We start from the raw sequence: 14,842 nt of genomic DNA, 5'->3' as shown, positions 1-14,842 counted from the left end.
CATTCAAAAAAGAAAAGAGAAAAACACTCGAGTCAGAAGCATTAGCTTAGAAAGGAAAGTAGACCTCGTCAAACATGCAAACGGTGACGACGTTCAGAAAACTATCGGAACGTCAGCTTCCACGAAAACCTGTGTTTCTCCGTATTTCCCCTCCTGCTCGGCCACACGGGGCGGCAGCCTCGGGCTGGACCCTGAGGACCAGGAAGCTAGAACTCGGGTAATCCTACCTCCCCCATATGTCTTCCTGAACACCCAAGTTCAACGTTCCCCCGAGGGGGCAGAAGCACAGGCTGTGCACGGTTGTTCAGCCCCCGCCCCGGAGGTCAGCAGCCCTCCAGGCTCGGCGGAGGTCAGAACACTGAGCGCCTGTGTCTTCTTCAGACCCCGGTGAGCGGGAGAGGCGCTGGGTGTAGTCGGAACCAACGCTGTAGGTAAGAAAACGCCTTCCCACTGCGCACCTGGTCGGCCTGGCTTTGCTCCCGGGCACCAGGGCAGAGGGTAGTGGCTCGGGCCAAGTGGGCAGGCCGACCCGGGGAAGAGGGTCAGTTACGGCAGAGCGAGGACTTGACTCAGGTGTGCTGGGAAAGTGCTTGTAGAGCCTGCGTGTCAGGTCAGGTGTGGTCAGGTGCGGTCAGGTGCGGTCAGGTGTGTCCAGAGAGGCTGAGGCTGAGTCGGCCCGAGGAGAGGCAGTCTGTCTGTCCCCACCCTCCCAAAAGGTGCCACGAGGGACGGCAAACGGTGTGGGGAAAAGGACGCCCATTGGTCGGTGCTCTGGGTGCCTCTCAGCCACTCAGAAGCACGTTCCGACCTTTTCATGCCCCTTGGGGAAGGTCGTGTAAGCATTTCTTGGTGCATCCACCGGCGAGGCCAAGGACTGCGGGTCCAGCATCGAAAGCTGCGTTCAGAGGAACGGACGAGGTCCCATGTGCGTGGCGGGCCCGGCCCCCCAAACCTTCCGAGCCCCACTCTCCCAGGCCGCACCTGCGCCACCTCCGCTCCCGGAAAACACCTGCTTTCCAGTGCCCCAGTGACGCGCTGTGAGCAATAGTTTTAAACCGGGTAACCTGCTGCTTCTCCGAATGCGCCGTTTTCTACACCTGATCTTGACGTCGTTTCTCTGAGTTGTCCCTTTGCCCCAAGGGTTAGGTATTTTGCTTTCCCTATCACGGCAGAGCGCACGGTTTCTCAGAGGCGCACGGTGCTTCAGGTAAGGCTGAGCCTCCGGGTCAGCGGGATCTGGTCCCCAAGCCGGAGGCTGACTCCGAGACCTTGGCTGAGCTGCTCATCCCCAGAGGCAATCCCCTTGACTGTGAAATGGGGTTGCTGACAGTGCCCCACCTCCGGAGAGGCCGGGGGTCTGCGTGGGTGCCATGGTGCCTGGCTCCGGGCGCACCCGCCGCGGGTGTGCGGGTCCAGGTCATGCTCCTGGCTGCAGGTGACAATGGCCCTTCCATAGCACCTGCGTCATAATCCCACGAGGTAGATGCCTCCCTTTTCCCATTTGTAGGTGAGGCCAGACATGTAAGGAACCTGTCCAAGGTTACAGGAAGAAGGAGGCACATCACCCAACTGTGCAAAATTCACGAGGCATGCCTTCGGGTTTCCACAAGCGCCCTGCAGAGCAAACTTTGCTAATTTATAGCGACGAGTCTGACAATCCTCCAGCACCGATAAATCAGTGGTTCTCAACCAGGTCACGCAACTAGGTCAGCTGGGAACTGAAAAACACCCACACCCGGAAAACGCCTGTCCCCGAGGTTCTGGTTTCATGGGTCAGGGTGCAGCCTGGGCGTCAGGACGTCTCCAAGGCTCCCGGGTGACTCTGCTGTGAACCCGAGATTGACAGCTGTTCCCCGACACGCTAGGGATGGTCTCTCAGGGGAGCGACCACGAGGGGGTCTCGTCCTTAAAGGGTCCCCTCTCTTTCCCCTGAGGCTCACATTGGGTGTGGAGGTGGTGCCCAACCCCGCCAGCCCGAGCCCTTGCCCAGGGTCCCCCAGGATCGGGGACCCGATGAACGTGAGCTTCCGTCTCATGCGTGTCTGTTTCTCATCCAGAAATTGGCTTCAGAGACACAGAAAAGGAACGGGAACCTGTTTGAACCAAAGGAGTTTCCCCTCGGTCACGCCAGCCTATAAGCCTCCATAAAGCAGCCCGAGTGGCCCCTCCCCTCCCTGGCAAAGGTGTAAAGGCTCCGTGTTTACCCGAGTGGCTCCTACGAGGACAAAGGGCGTGTGCGCTCCCCACCCAGGATATCCTAGCGGTCCGTCTCGCTGCTGTCCCATGTCCAAGCGGCAGGACCTGCTGCAGCTCCCCGAGGGCCCGACCCGCCGCCATGAGGTCCTGCCTGTGGAGGCTCGGGCACCTGCGCCAAGCCGTCTGGCTCTTGACGGCAGTCGTGCTGATTTTCTTCCTGTTCACCCTGCCCACCTTCGTCAAGGAACCTAACTCGAAGCTCACCAGGTAAGACCCCGGCCCCTTCCCCAGCTCACCCTCACTTATTAGAGGACAGGGACACTCTGTGGGGAGACCCGGGGAACTCTGCGGCACCGCTGTGTCCACACAGGCGTCGGGGAGCAAGGACCACCGCCAAGAACCATCCGAGGGGAAGCCTGGGGAACGCGGAGGTGGTGGGGGCGGGAGGCCAAAGCCCCCGGGGCCACGGGGCTTGTCTGCAGGGGAAAGGCAAACAGAGGAAACTGCTGAGCTGTGTCCAGAAGGCAGAGGTTCCAAACAAGACTGTTCTCCCCTCTGGGACCGTGAGTGCGCTGAGCGGCTCTGGGGTTCATTCTTACCTGCCAGTCCCCGTGTCCTGGGGCGAAAGTGATCCCGTGCGCTCTGCTCATTTCAGATCACGCTCTCCTTCAGAAGTCCGCCACTTCTGGCTGCCGCTCAGATTCCGGGCCCCCAGTTCATCCTCTGAAAGGACCTTCTAGACCAGGTTTCTTATAGAAGAAACACATCTCCAGCAGCGAGGGACCCTGTTCTTTCTAGACTCAATTTTTTTAAAGATTGTATTTATTTATTTTTAGAGAAAGGGCAAGGGAAGGAGAGAGAAAGGGAGAGAAACCTCAGTGTGTGGTTACTCTTGTGCACCCCCTGCTGGGGGACCTGGCCCGCAAACCCAGGCAAGTGCCCTGAACTGGGAATCCAACTGGTGATGCTTTGGTTTGGAGGCCTGCCGTCAGTCCACTGAGCCACACCAGCCAGGGCTCTAGACTCAATTTTTAAACAACTGTGTTTCACAATTCTTACAATTTGAAAGTAATACGTGCTCTTGTGAAGTTTAAACAAATACAGAAAGGTGAAGCAGGAAGAGGGGGGTCTCTCCATTACGTACCCCAGGTCTCCACCCACTCCTCTGGGGTGAGTGCTCTTCATATCTGGGTGTGTGCATCGTTATTATGGGATTATAGCATCCACTAGGTGCCAGGCACGACTGTAAATGCTTCCTGTGCACTCACTCACTAATTCTGACGATTAGGTGTGCCCCGAAACACCGAGCATCCCTGAGCCACCCACACCCAGGTTGCCCTGCCAGTAAGCTGCAGGGCCGGGGCTCAGACCCAGCATTTTGGTTCCATAGCCCATGCCCTTTCCTTTACGCTGCGTACACCCTGACCACAGGTGGGTGAATGGAACCAATGGGTCGACAGGGAGGGAGGTGGGTGACAGACAGACGCACCTGGTTCCACAGGTCAGCTCCTTACATCGACACTGTGTCGTGGATACCCTTCCCCCGGTATGCGTGGCTCTGCTCGCTTCTTTCTCGGGGATGTGTAGTATTCCGTCGACCGGATACAATCTGTTTAACTAGTTCCTATCCACTGACACTGGGGTGGCCACTCATTTTTCACAGGCCTCTGTGTACTCACCTAAGCATTCCTCTAGGTGGGTTTCTAGAAGGGGAACTGCCAACACAATGGCCGTGTTCACCTTACACGTCCGTGACACCATCAGATCCCCCCATGAAAAGCCTCCGGCAACCAGCGTGAGAATGAACGCTCTGTCCTCTGTGGCAACGCTGGCTGTCATCGATGGTGACAGGGAACCCTCTGATACGTGAAAGGGGATTTCTCTCCTTTGTTTGCGTTTCTCAGGCTTCTGGGGAACTGGAGGACCCTCTTAGGTCTAGTAATCATTTGTATTTTGTGATGAATGACCTGTTCATGTCTTCTGCTTTTTAAAAAAATTGAATGATTTATTTTTCTGATCCATAGGAGCTTTTTTGTGTATGAGGAATATCCACCCTGTCCTGTTCTATCTGTAACAGTACTTCGAATGTCCTCTCCAGCCTGATATTTGGGGTGTCGGGGGGGCGCTGTTTTGTTGCATCATTTATCTTATGTCATACACGAGTGATTTGCATACACATAAAATTTGTCTATCTTTCCCTTATGGCCACTGGACTTGGTACCGTTCTTAGGAAACTCTGTCCCAGCCCACAGTCATACGAAGTATCCTCTGTATTGTCTCCTAATGTCTTTATTAGTGGATTGGTTGTTGTTTGCTTCCTTACGTTCCAAATCACTGATGTGATTCTCGGTTTCATCCACTCTACGGTTGTTTCCTGTAAATTGTTCTTTATTTCCATCAGTGTGTCTTTCATTTTGACTGGATCTTTTTTATGCTGCTGAGGTCCTCACTAAGTTTCTTGAGCACCCTTATAACCAGGGTTTTGAATTCTGCATCTGATAGGTGGTTTATCTTCATTTCACTTTCCTCTTTTTCTGGAGTTTTGGTCTGTTCTTTCACGTTGGCCATGTTTCTTTGTCTCCTCATTCGGCAGCCTCCCTGTGTTTGTTTCTGTGTGTCAGGGAGAGCTGCTCTGACTCCGTGTCTTAGTGGTGTGGCCTAAGGTAGCAGGTGTCCTGTAGGGTCCAGTGGCACTGCCTCCCCTGTCACCCAACTCTGGGTATTCACGGTGTGCCCTTTGTGTGGGCTGAGTGCACCCTCCTCTTGTAGTTGAGCCTCAGTTGCTGTTGGCAGATCAGTGGGAGGGATTTACCCAAGCCAATCAGCTGCAGGGACTGGCCGTGACCACTGACCACCAGCCTCCACCCTCTGCGGAGGGTCAGCTGTGCAGGGGGCCAGGTGGCAGTGTTCCAAAGTGGAATGCAGCTGTCCACTGGGTGCGCTGGCCCTGGGGGTTCCTGGGTGGAGCAGGCCAAGGTCAGCCTGCACCTGTGTTTTGCCCAGGGCTGTCCTTCCTGAGCTATAAAGCCATCTGAGATGGCTGCTGCTTGTGCTGGGCTCGGAGATTCCCAGGTGAAGCCACGCTGTGAATCTGGGCTGGCGGCTGCTGCTGGTGCCGGGCCTGGGGCTCCCTGAAGCCAGCTGCTGCTTGTTTCATAGGATTTCGGAAGCTGTGAAGCCTGAGCCAAGACCAGTCATTCCCATGGAAAAGTAGCTTGGGTGGGCCCGGAATCTGGGTGGGGCAGAGTCTCTGGGGATCTTCAAGGCAGGTCAGACCGTGTCAGCCGGGTTGATGGAGTCTCAGCCATGGCACTGGCCTGCCGGCTCCGTGGCTTTGCAGAGGGGAGGGCTCAGAAAAGGACAATGGCCTCTGCCCACCTTGATGCCAGACACCTCAGCCCCTGCCAGTGTGCCGCTGGTGCCCTTCAAGCTGCCCCCCGGTGCTGGCGCTCAGGGGGGGTGAGTCTGGGTAGGCGAGCCTGACTGTGGGCTGTTAAAACGGAACTGCTCAGGGCTCCGGCAGTTTCTTCCACCGACTCGACCCCCGCTGGTTTGGAGCCAGCCGTTGCGGGGACTTAGGCAGGGCTGACATATTTATTTTTCAAAGTGTAACATTTTACATTTTTTACTTCCCAAATAGATGGCGAAATTAAATTGCTTTTGGTCTGGATGTGATCTGTGACTGATTTGCCTATCCCTCTGAACTAGGGACTCTTAACAGAAAAAAGGTGCCCGCCTCCCCGCCTCCCCGCCCCACCCTCACCCAGCCCATGGCGTGTAAGTTCTGGCCAAGCAGGTGCAGGGCACTCAACATGGGGACGGAAGCAGTTAGAATATTCAGTAAATACCACACCGGAGAATAGGTAATGCCTAGGTAAACTGCCACATCCCTAGCAATCACAGGTGCATTTAATTATAGGAAATTGACGTGAAATGTCATGACACAATTCGGTCACTACCCGGGTCATTGCTGAGACTTTCTGTAAGAGGCAAAGCAGTCTTCAAGAACGTGAAGCATCTGCAGGCTGAACCCACCTGCCGGGGGTCGCTGTCCTCCTGCCCCGACACGGGGCTGCGGAGAGGTGTCTCGTCCGGGCAGGTGGCCAGCCTTCCGTGCTGCCTGTGCGACATGTGGAATGTAACAGACCACCCCTCCTCATTGTCTCCCCCCTCACAGCCACGTCAGGGGCTTGTAGCTGGAAAGGAAGACTCCTGTGGACTCCCGAGGTTTGGGGATGGGAGGGGGAGGGGGAGGTGCAGCTGGACCTGTCCAGAGTCCCAGCCCGGTAACCAGCAGGTGCTAAGTGGAGGTCACACCCAGGCTTTTGTGTTGCCTTTGGAGCTCAGCTCAATTATCAGCTGAAAGGGCAGTTGAGCGAGTCCCATGCCCAGGCTCACGGCGCTCAGCTCTTTAGAGGAAGCAAAAGCCGATCACAAATGCTCTGCACTAACTCCCGCTTCCCAGGATGCACCGGGTGGCATTCTTTCAGAATGAATACTCCGGGGGTGTCTTACAGTTCTTGAGCCAATAACCCCCCCGGTTTCTCTTGAGACTGTCCTCCTGCTACGCTCAGGGTGGACCCCAGGAATGTCACCACGTGCCATGTTGCCCAGACCCCTGGCCAGGGGTGGAGAGAGGACCCAACTGGGTTCGAAACTCTCCCCACAAAATTAAAAACCGGGAGCAGAGAGAGTCAACAGTCCCCAGAACAGGCATTATGGGCCGGCCCTCCCCCACCACCGGGCAGGCTGAGAGCAGAGGGAGGGAGAGCAGGAGGCAGAGACCGGGCAGAGAGCGAGTCCCAGGGTCCCCCTGGTTCTGGGCCCTGGGAGAGGCCTGACCGACCACCTCTTGCCCTTGGGTTCCTCAAGACACTTTCCGGCCTTATAATAAACTTCCTTTTAATTTTTTTAACTTAGTCCAAAGTAAAGAAACCAAAAAAAAAAAAGAACAAAGGCTTGGAGGCAGTTAACCTTCCAGTTCCCTCCAGGTCCCGGGGCCTGGCCAGTGTGGCTCAGCGGCTTGGGCATCGTCCCGCAAAGCGGAAAGTCACTGGTTTCCCGTTCGGGGCACAGGACATCTTACAATAAGTACACAGATCCATCACTGATACAACGTGGCGCTGGGCTAGGGCTGCCTCCTCAGGGTCTGTGATTTAAGAAAGAGATGACATTGCCGCTGAGCAGGTAGCACCCCAGCACAGGGCGGGCTCGATGGCTGGTGGAGGAGTCTCAGCGTCCACACCCGCCCGGGGGCTGGAGCCCGGGGCAGGCTCCCTCCCGTGGCCTGGTCCTGCGCGCCCATTTCCTGCTCTTCCTGCTCAGCTCCTAGGGACAACCTGACGTTTCCTTAGGTGATGGCTCGTCAGCCCCTTCGTGTGGGGGGCCCCACGCAGGGAGGGGCGTGCCCGCCCTGACCAGTCCGGCGCACACAGGAGGCGCTCAGTGAATGTCGGCTGCACAGAAGAATGAGTTCTTCCCCACTGAGTCGGGCAGTGGTAGAGGGGGTGGAGACCAGGCCGAACAGGTCTGCGGCTTGCACGGGAAGAGTCAGGGGCGACAGGAAACAGGGTGCCTCTGGGGGGGCAGGGAGAGAGGGGAGGGCAGTCATTTGGTTGAGTCTGTATTTTGTGCCAGGTGCGTGGCACCTGCTCCCCGTTAATGCTCCCAGCAGACTTCTCTGAGAAGCAAAAGGCCGCAGCACACTGTACGCATAATAAAAACCCCAGGGCCCTGGCTGGCGTAGCTCAGTGGATTGAGCGCGGGCTGTGAACCAAAGCATCGCAGGTTCGATTCCCAGTCAGGGCACATGCCTGGGTTGCAGGCCACGGCCCCCAGCAACCGCACATTGATGTTTCTCTCTCTCTCTGTCTTTCTCCCTCCCTTCCCTCTCTAAAAATAAATGAATAAAATCTTAAAAAAAAAAAAACCCAGGGCCGGGCAGGCCAGGAAGGTCTCTCCCGGTCACGCCAGCTAACACGCGGAGGGGCGGGGGTGCTCCCTCGGCCCACCTGCCCGCACACCGCACGCTCTCTCCCTCCGCGCAACCTCAGTAAGTCTGTTACACGTGGCCTAGGACGCAAACAGTGGAAACAGTCGAAGGGAGCTTGGGACGAGAGAGACCAAGCCGAGGGAGGGGGCCCCGGACACCAGGTAAGAGTTAAGAGCACCTGGAAATCCATCTGCATCGTGGTGAGGTCACGAGAGAGGAAGACTGTTTTATCCAAAGCTCCCGGAGTCCCCCCGAAACCTGCGTAGCACAGGGACCCCACACACGAAGTCCCGTTAAAGGACCGTGGGGAGCAGAGGCCCCGTGCTCTCTCTCCTCCGCAGAACGCCCGACACAAACTTGCATAAACTGACACCTTTGACAGCCTCACAATAAAGCAGAAGATACAGTAAATCCAGTCCCCGGCGTCCCAAACCCTGAGTGCCGGGAGCCAGACCAGCCACGGCAAATCCGTCTTCCACGGGGGCTAGAGAAAGCATTCCAGAATGCACGTCCCTGTGTGCCGCACCTCCCCCCCGCCCCCGCTCACCCCCGCTCGTCCCTTCAGCCCCTCCCCCCACCCCAACCTCCCAAGGGAAATCCTTCTGCAGCTCCTCCTGGATGATCCAGAGTAAAGTCTTCCCTCCGGCACAGAATGCTATTGACGACCCGGCCCACCTGCCCGCTTGGGACCAAGTCCCGCCCCAGCCCCACTCGCTTCATCAATACTCAGCAGCTCGGGCACACGGTGAATTCTCACGTTTCTGGGACTGAAGCTTCCTCCCGCCCTCTCCTAACCCTCTGCAGAGGGGACCTCCTCCGGGAAGCCTTCCTTGTTTCCCTGGTGCTCAGGCAGAACCCCTCCTTCACACCCACTGAGCTGACATGTGCGCCCAGTTTTGGTTTGGTTTTTTTAAGATTTTATTTATTTATTTTAGAGAAGGGGAAAAGGGAGGGAGAAAGAGAGGGAGGGAAACATCGACGCAAAAGAGAAACATCAACCAGTTGCCTCTCGCACGCAGGACCCCCCCCCCGACGGGGGCCCAGACCCGCAGCCGGGGCATGCGCCCTGACTGGGAACTGAACCTGCGAGCGCTTGCTCGGTGGGCTGACGCCCAGCCCAGTGAGCCACACCGGTCAGGGTACAACACGTGCTTTGCATCCTGAGGACACACACGGCCGGCCCCGCACCGCAGTGCCTCCTGCTGGTGGCTGGGAAACACGCCTTTTCCCACCTCCGGCAGCTGACGCGGCGGGCGGCAGACGCAGGGGGCTCCGGACCAGCAGCACGGCCTGAGCGCGCACGTGCTTCCGGACCGTGCCAGCCAGAGGCCGCTGGTCTGCGCAAGGCACCGGGAGTGAATCTGCACGGCAGGTCGTCCTCGGAGAGACCTTGATTTCAAGGTCAGGGCTGGCAGCTCCAGTCTCAGCGTAGATGCATGTTTCCCGTTCTCTTCGGACAGGGTTCCCTGTGCTCCCTGCACTTCAGGTGAAAGGTGAAAAGGTCGGCTGAGTCAGGCAGCGATGAGGTGACAGGACCAGGGCCACACGAACTCGTTCTAGAATTCACAGTCCGGGACCCGGTGCTCGCGGGGAGCCTGGGAGGAGCTGGTGCAGAGACCTGGTTTGAGGTCTACCCTCGGCCCGAGGGCAACCACTAGTCACGTTCTTTTTTTTTTTTTAATATATTTTATTGATTATGCTAGTTGTCCCATTTTTTTTAAGATTTCATTTATTTATTTTTAAAGAGGGGAAGGGAGGGAGAAAGAGATAGAAACATCAATGTGTGGTTGCCTCTGATATGGCCCCCACTGGGGACCTGGCCCGCAACCCAGGCACGTGCCCTGACTGGGAATCGAACCTGCGACGCTTTGGTTCGCAGCCCGCGCTCAATCCACTGAGCTACGCCAGCCAGGGCACTCGTCACGTTCTGACCCGCTTCTGTAATCCCCACCCTTCATCCAAAGTCATCTCTGTCCGCAGGCCTCAGGATAGAGAGGGCATTAGAGAAAGGTCTTTGGAGTGGCTCCAGACGGCCACGCCCCCAGCACCCACCGTGGAGAGGAAGACCCCCGCCCGTGGAGGGTCCGCGCAGGGGAGCAGCACACCGCAGCAGCGCCCCCAGGCCACGGGCCACACGGACGCCAGAGCGCCCGGCACGGCGAGGACCGCGTCGGTCAAGAGTCAGGAGAGAAAGGACACCACGGTGGACGTGCTGTCCCGGAGAAGTCAGGACAGGGCGAGGGCCTCCAATGGGACTGAGGCCCCATCGCAGACGACGCCGGACAGGAGGACCCCCGAAGGACGGAGGGGCGAGGACGGAGGGCCGACGGCCGCGAGGACAGCGCCCACGGAGCCTCGGGCACCTGGTCCGGAATGGGGGGCTGAGGCGCTCACCACCAGGGCAGCAGGGCCGCCCCTGAGGAAGACGCAAGGGGGGGCCACGGCCACGGTCCCACCCAGGCGGCCAGCCCAGTCTGCCCCGAGCTCTGCGCCCTCCCAGCGCCTCGCCACACGGAGGGGCCCCACTACACAGAGGGGCCCGACCACACGGAGGGGCCCCACTACACAGAAGGCCCCGAGGCTGCAGGCCGCCAGCTTCAAGTCTGAGCCCAAGTGGGAGTTCGAGGAAAACTACAGCATCGACGTGGGGGGCCTACAGACGGTGAGTTTTCCAGGGCCGCACCCCCCCCCCCCCCCGGCCCTAAGCCGCCTGGCGCCAACGCCCCTCCTGGAGTATACAGCCCGCCCCCACCCTCTTCCTCACCCCCCAGGCTCCTCCCCATCCTCCCTTCCCACAATGGCCAAAACGAGGGAGGAGGAGGAGGCAGGCCCCCCCACCACCCACCCCAGAACCCGAACCCCCGCCCAGGCAGCATGGGAAGCTGTGAGTGACAAAGAGCTGCAGGGAGGCCCGGAGGGTCATCCCTCAGGGTGACAGGGTGCAGCCCGTTCTGGGGTTCAACACCTGCTCCCCACCTCCGGGAGGGCAGGGGGCAAGGGGGGCAGAGACTATCAGACAAGAACACCCAGCCTGGTGCTCGGCGCTAGCACCGCCTGGGAACACCTGGTCCTCCGCATAGGTCATTCCCCCACCTCCCCTCTCGTCCGTCCCTGAGAAAAACACCCATGGGGGGGTGACACTGAACATGTATCTGATGACACACGGTTGCAGCCACGCACACGACAGCATGCGGGAACACACACCCGCCCCAGGCCGTTGCATTCCTCTCGCACTGACAAGGGTGTGCTCACCTTGAGGGCCGAGGGTAGTCTCCGGACCACGGCGGGCCTGCCAAAGGGGTGGCCAAGGCAGCGGGGGCGGTGCCTTCCGACCTCCCAGGCCAGCGTTCTGTCCACCCGCACTGCCCAGCCCAGCCCCCACCCTGCCCCACCCCCACCAGGGCCCCCCCAACCTCGCCCTGCCTGCCCCGCCCTCCTGCATTTAGACCTGCCCCGACTCTGTGAAAGTGAGAGCTTCCAAGTCACGCTGGTTCCAGAAGCTCTTTCTGCCCAACCTCACCCTCTTCCTGGACTCCAGACGCTTCAACCAGAGCGAGTGGGACCGCCTGGAGCACTTCGCACCCCCCTTTGGCTTCATGGAGCTCAATTACTCCTGTGAGTCCCGCCCCCAGGAACCTGGCTGTGCACTCGGCAGTGGCTCTGGGTCTTGGGTCTGCCTCTTCCCTGGGGGGCCGCCAGCTCTGGGAGAAATGATGCACCGGGGTCCCTGGCCGTCCCCGGGCTCTGAACGGAGGGTCGCCCTTGTTCCAGTGGTGCAGAAGGTGGTGACACGCTTCCCTCCAGTGGCCCAGCAGCAGCTGCTGCTGGCCCGCCTCCCCGCCGGGAGCACCCAGTGCGCCACCTGCGCCGTGGTGGGTAACGGGGGCATCCTGAACAACTCCCGCGTGGGCCAAGAGATAGACAGCCACGACTACGTGTTCCGGTGAGCTGTCCCTTGCCCCGCCCCAGCCCCCGTCCCCAGCCTTTCCTGCAGAGACAGGCTCTCCTGAGCGCTGATGGGGCGTCCCATGCCTGCACCTGGGAGGGGGAATTCCTGGGCTCCCCGAGAATCCCCGCGTGTGACAGCGGCCTCCCCGTCTCTCCTTCTCCTCGCCACCCGCCTCCTCGCCGCTCCCTCCGGTGCTCACGCGTCCGGTCTGACCAGGGTCTTTCTGCACAGACTGAGCGGAGCTGTTACCGAGGGCTACGAGCAGGATGTGGGTACTCGGACATCTTTCTACGGCTTCACTGCCTTCTCCCTGACTCAGTCACTGTACATCCTGGGCCGTCGGGGTCTCCCGCACGTGCCCGTGGGGAAGGTGAGCGGGGAGGAGTGGGCCTGGCCCCACAGGCTCTGGGGAAGCGAGCGCACAGCTGGTGCAAGCTCATACAGGGTAGGGGTGGGGGGGCGGGCAACAGCAGGGCGGACCGCAGGCAGGGCCCCCGGGCCACTCGCTGTCCTTGGTCCCCAGGACATCCGCTACCTGCACTTCCTGGAAGGCAGCCGGGACTTCGACTGGCTGGAAGCTCTGCTTCTGAACCAGACCCTTGAGAAAAGGAGCCTTTTCTGGTACAGGTACTGGCTGGGCCTCCCCCGCACCCCCACCCCGCTCAGGCTGGGCTGTGTAGCCAGCGGCTGGGAAGGGCGGGACAGCTCCCCCGCCGGATGAGGTGGGGGACTGGGCCTGAACCAGCGGCCCGCCCACAGGAAAAGGCCCCAGGAAGCTTTCAAGGACACGGTGCAGCTGGACAGGTACCTGCTGTTGCACCCAGACGCCATCCGCTACATGAAGAACAGGTGGGGGCAGAGGCACGGAGGGGCCGGGACCCTCTCGCCCTGGCCGCCTGCTGACAGTTCGGGGGGCGTTTTACAGGTTTCTGAGGTCTAAGACGCTGGACACTGTCCACTGGAGGATATACCGCCCCACTACGGGGGCCCTCCTGCTGCTCACCGCCCTCCAGCTCTGCGACCAGGTGAGGCTGAGCCGCGGGGGCAGGAGGACCCCGGGAAACCGCTCTGCGGGCTCCTGGCCTGTTCAGCGCGGGGCGGCAGCTGGGCTGGCTGCACATCCCCGTGGGGTGCGGCGGGCGTGGCTGCGGGTGCACCCGGGGGCCCGCACCCAGACCTCGAGGGACGGAACCCAGAAAGAGCACCCGCGCCCAACACACACAATCAGCCTCGGAGAGGCAGCCGGGACTGGGGAGGGGGGCGGAGGGGCCAGGGCGAGCCCCATGTCTCCTCCTGCCTTTCCGCAGGTGAGTGCCTATGGCTTCATCACCGAGGGCCACGAGCGCTTCTCAGACCACTACTACGACACAACGTGGAAAAAGACAGTCTTCTACACCAACCATGATTTCGCCTTAGAGAGAACACTCTGGAAGCGGCTGCACGACGAAGGCATCATCAGACTGTTCCAGCGTCCCGTACCTTCCCGCCGAAGACCTGACCAGGGCCTTTCCGAGGCTGGGACCAGGCTCCCAGCCCCTCCAGGCCACTGAGGGGACGTGTGTCCAGGGGTGCCAGGTGGCAGAGGCTTTGGAGACCTGGGAACGTGGCTGAAGGTTCTGTTCCCAGGATGGGGAAGAAGGGCTTCTTTCTTGAGACCAAAACATGTTCACTAAATGCAGTGATGAGTGGCCAGTACGCATCTCTGCTGAACATCGCCCGTCACCATCCGAAAGCTACTGGGCACGGAGGAAAGAGCCAGAACTCAGGGAGATAGGGATCTGGGTTTGCATTCCAGATCTTATACTTAGCAGCTGTGAAACCTGGAAGGGGGTTACTTAATGTCACTCTACACCGACTGGAGCAGTGATTTTCAACCGAGGCGCCGCGGCAGGTGCACGGGGGGCGCCGCGAGGATTTTGAAAATGTGCAATGCCTGACTGTTTAGTCAGGGCCACAGACCTCTTTTCCCTTAGACTGTCAGATTTGAAACATGACAAGAGTGGCCCTGACAGGTGCAGCTCTGTTGGTTGAGTGTCATGCTGCAAAGCGAAAGGTCGCCAGTTCGATTCCCATTCAGGGCACCTGCCGGAGTTTGTAGGCCATGTCCCGGGTTGGGGCAGGTATGAGAGGCAATCTATCAGTGTCTCTTACACGCAGATGCTTCTCTCCCTCTCTTTCTCCCTCCCTTCCCCTCTCTCTAAAAATAAATTTAAAAAAAATTTTTTAATGGCAAGAGCCAATACAACAACATCTGTCTGGTGTGAATGAATCAAGATGATGACCTATGTTTTATTTGTCAGATTGACAAAAAAAATGTAACATATCTTCTGGTGTGCCGCAGAATTTTAGTCATTGGTTTCTGGATGCCGGGGGACGAGGAAGGGTGAACATCGCTGGCCTAGCCCAGGGGGTTACCCGGTTCTAGAAGGGCCCGCACCGCTCCTTGTCTTTGAGCTGTGTGACAGCTCTCTGGGTGGTAGGAAACTGATAGTAATAAACATTCTGGTGCACAGAGATGCAAACGAATTTTGCGCAATGAAGACGTAGTGCTGATTCCGCTGGGGCCGGTGACCGGTTCTGCATCGCGGAGTGATCGCCCGTCAGCGTCCCCGACCGTCCCTCGCGCATGTGTGTCTGTAACTCCGGGTTCTCCCGCGAGCCAGTTTTGACATCTTACTAGTTCCTTCACTCATTCGTGAGCGAAA

The 14,842-nt window shown here is 59.0% G+C and overlaps 1 protein-coding gene across 2 annotated transcripts; it reads left to right on the top strand.

Annotated features, from left to right (window-relative positions):
- Positions 1–74: 74 nt before the first annotated feature.
- ST6GALNAC1 (ST6 N-acetylgalactosaminide alpha-2,6-sialyltransferase 1) lies at positions 75–14,387 on the top strand. 2 transcript variants are annotated; one of them, XM_045837543.1, is made up of 11 exons: positions 75–217; positions 382–431; positions 2,058–2,463; positions 10,169–10,850; positions 11,635–11,803; positions 11,960–12,131; positions 12,369–12,507; positions 12,661–12,764; positions 12,897–12,986; positions 13,063–13,162; positions 13,445–14,387. In XM_045837543.1, the coding sequence occupies exons 3-11, from the start codon at positions 2,336–2,338 to the stop codon at positions 13,685–13,687; spliced, it is 1,827 nt and encodes a 608-aa protein (XP_045693499.1). In that variant the 5' UTR covers positions 75–217; positions 382–431; positions 2,058–2,335; the 3' UTR covers positions 13,688–14,387. The 2 variants fall into 2 exon arrangements, with proteins under 2 accessions (XP_045693499.1, XP_045693501.1); XM_045837545.1 differs by lacking the exons at positions 75–217; positions 382–431 and adding an exon at positions 1,508–1,706.
- The last annotated feature ends 455 nt before the right edge of the window (positions 14,388–14,842 follow it).

The sequence above is a fragment of the Phyllostomus hastatus genome, unplaced genomic scaffold (genome assembly GCF_019186645.2).
Source record: "Phyllostomus hastatus isolate PE091 unplaced genomic scaffold, TTU_PhHast_1.1 phas_contig_210, whole genome shotgun sequence".
Lineage (NCBI taxonomy): Eukaryota > Metazoa > Chordata > Mammalia > Chiroptera > Phyllostomidae > Phyllostomus > Phyllostomus hastatus.
Note: the sequence above shows the minus strand (reverse complement) of the source record. Positions and strands in the feature narration are given on the sequence as shown.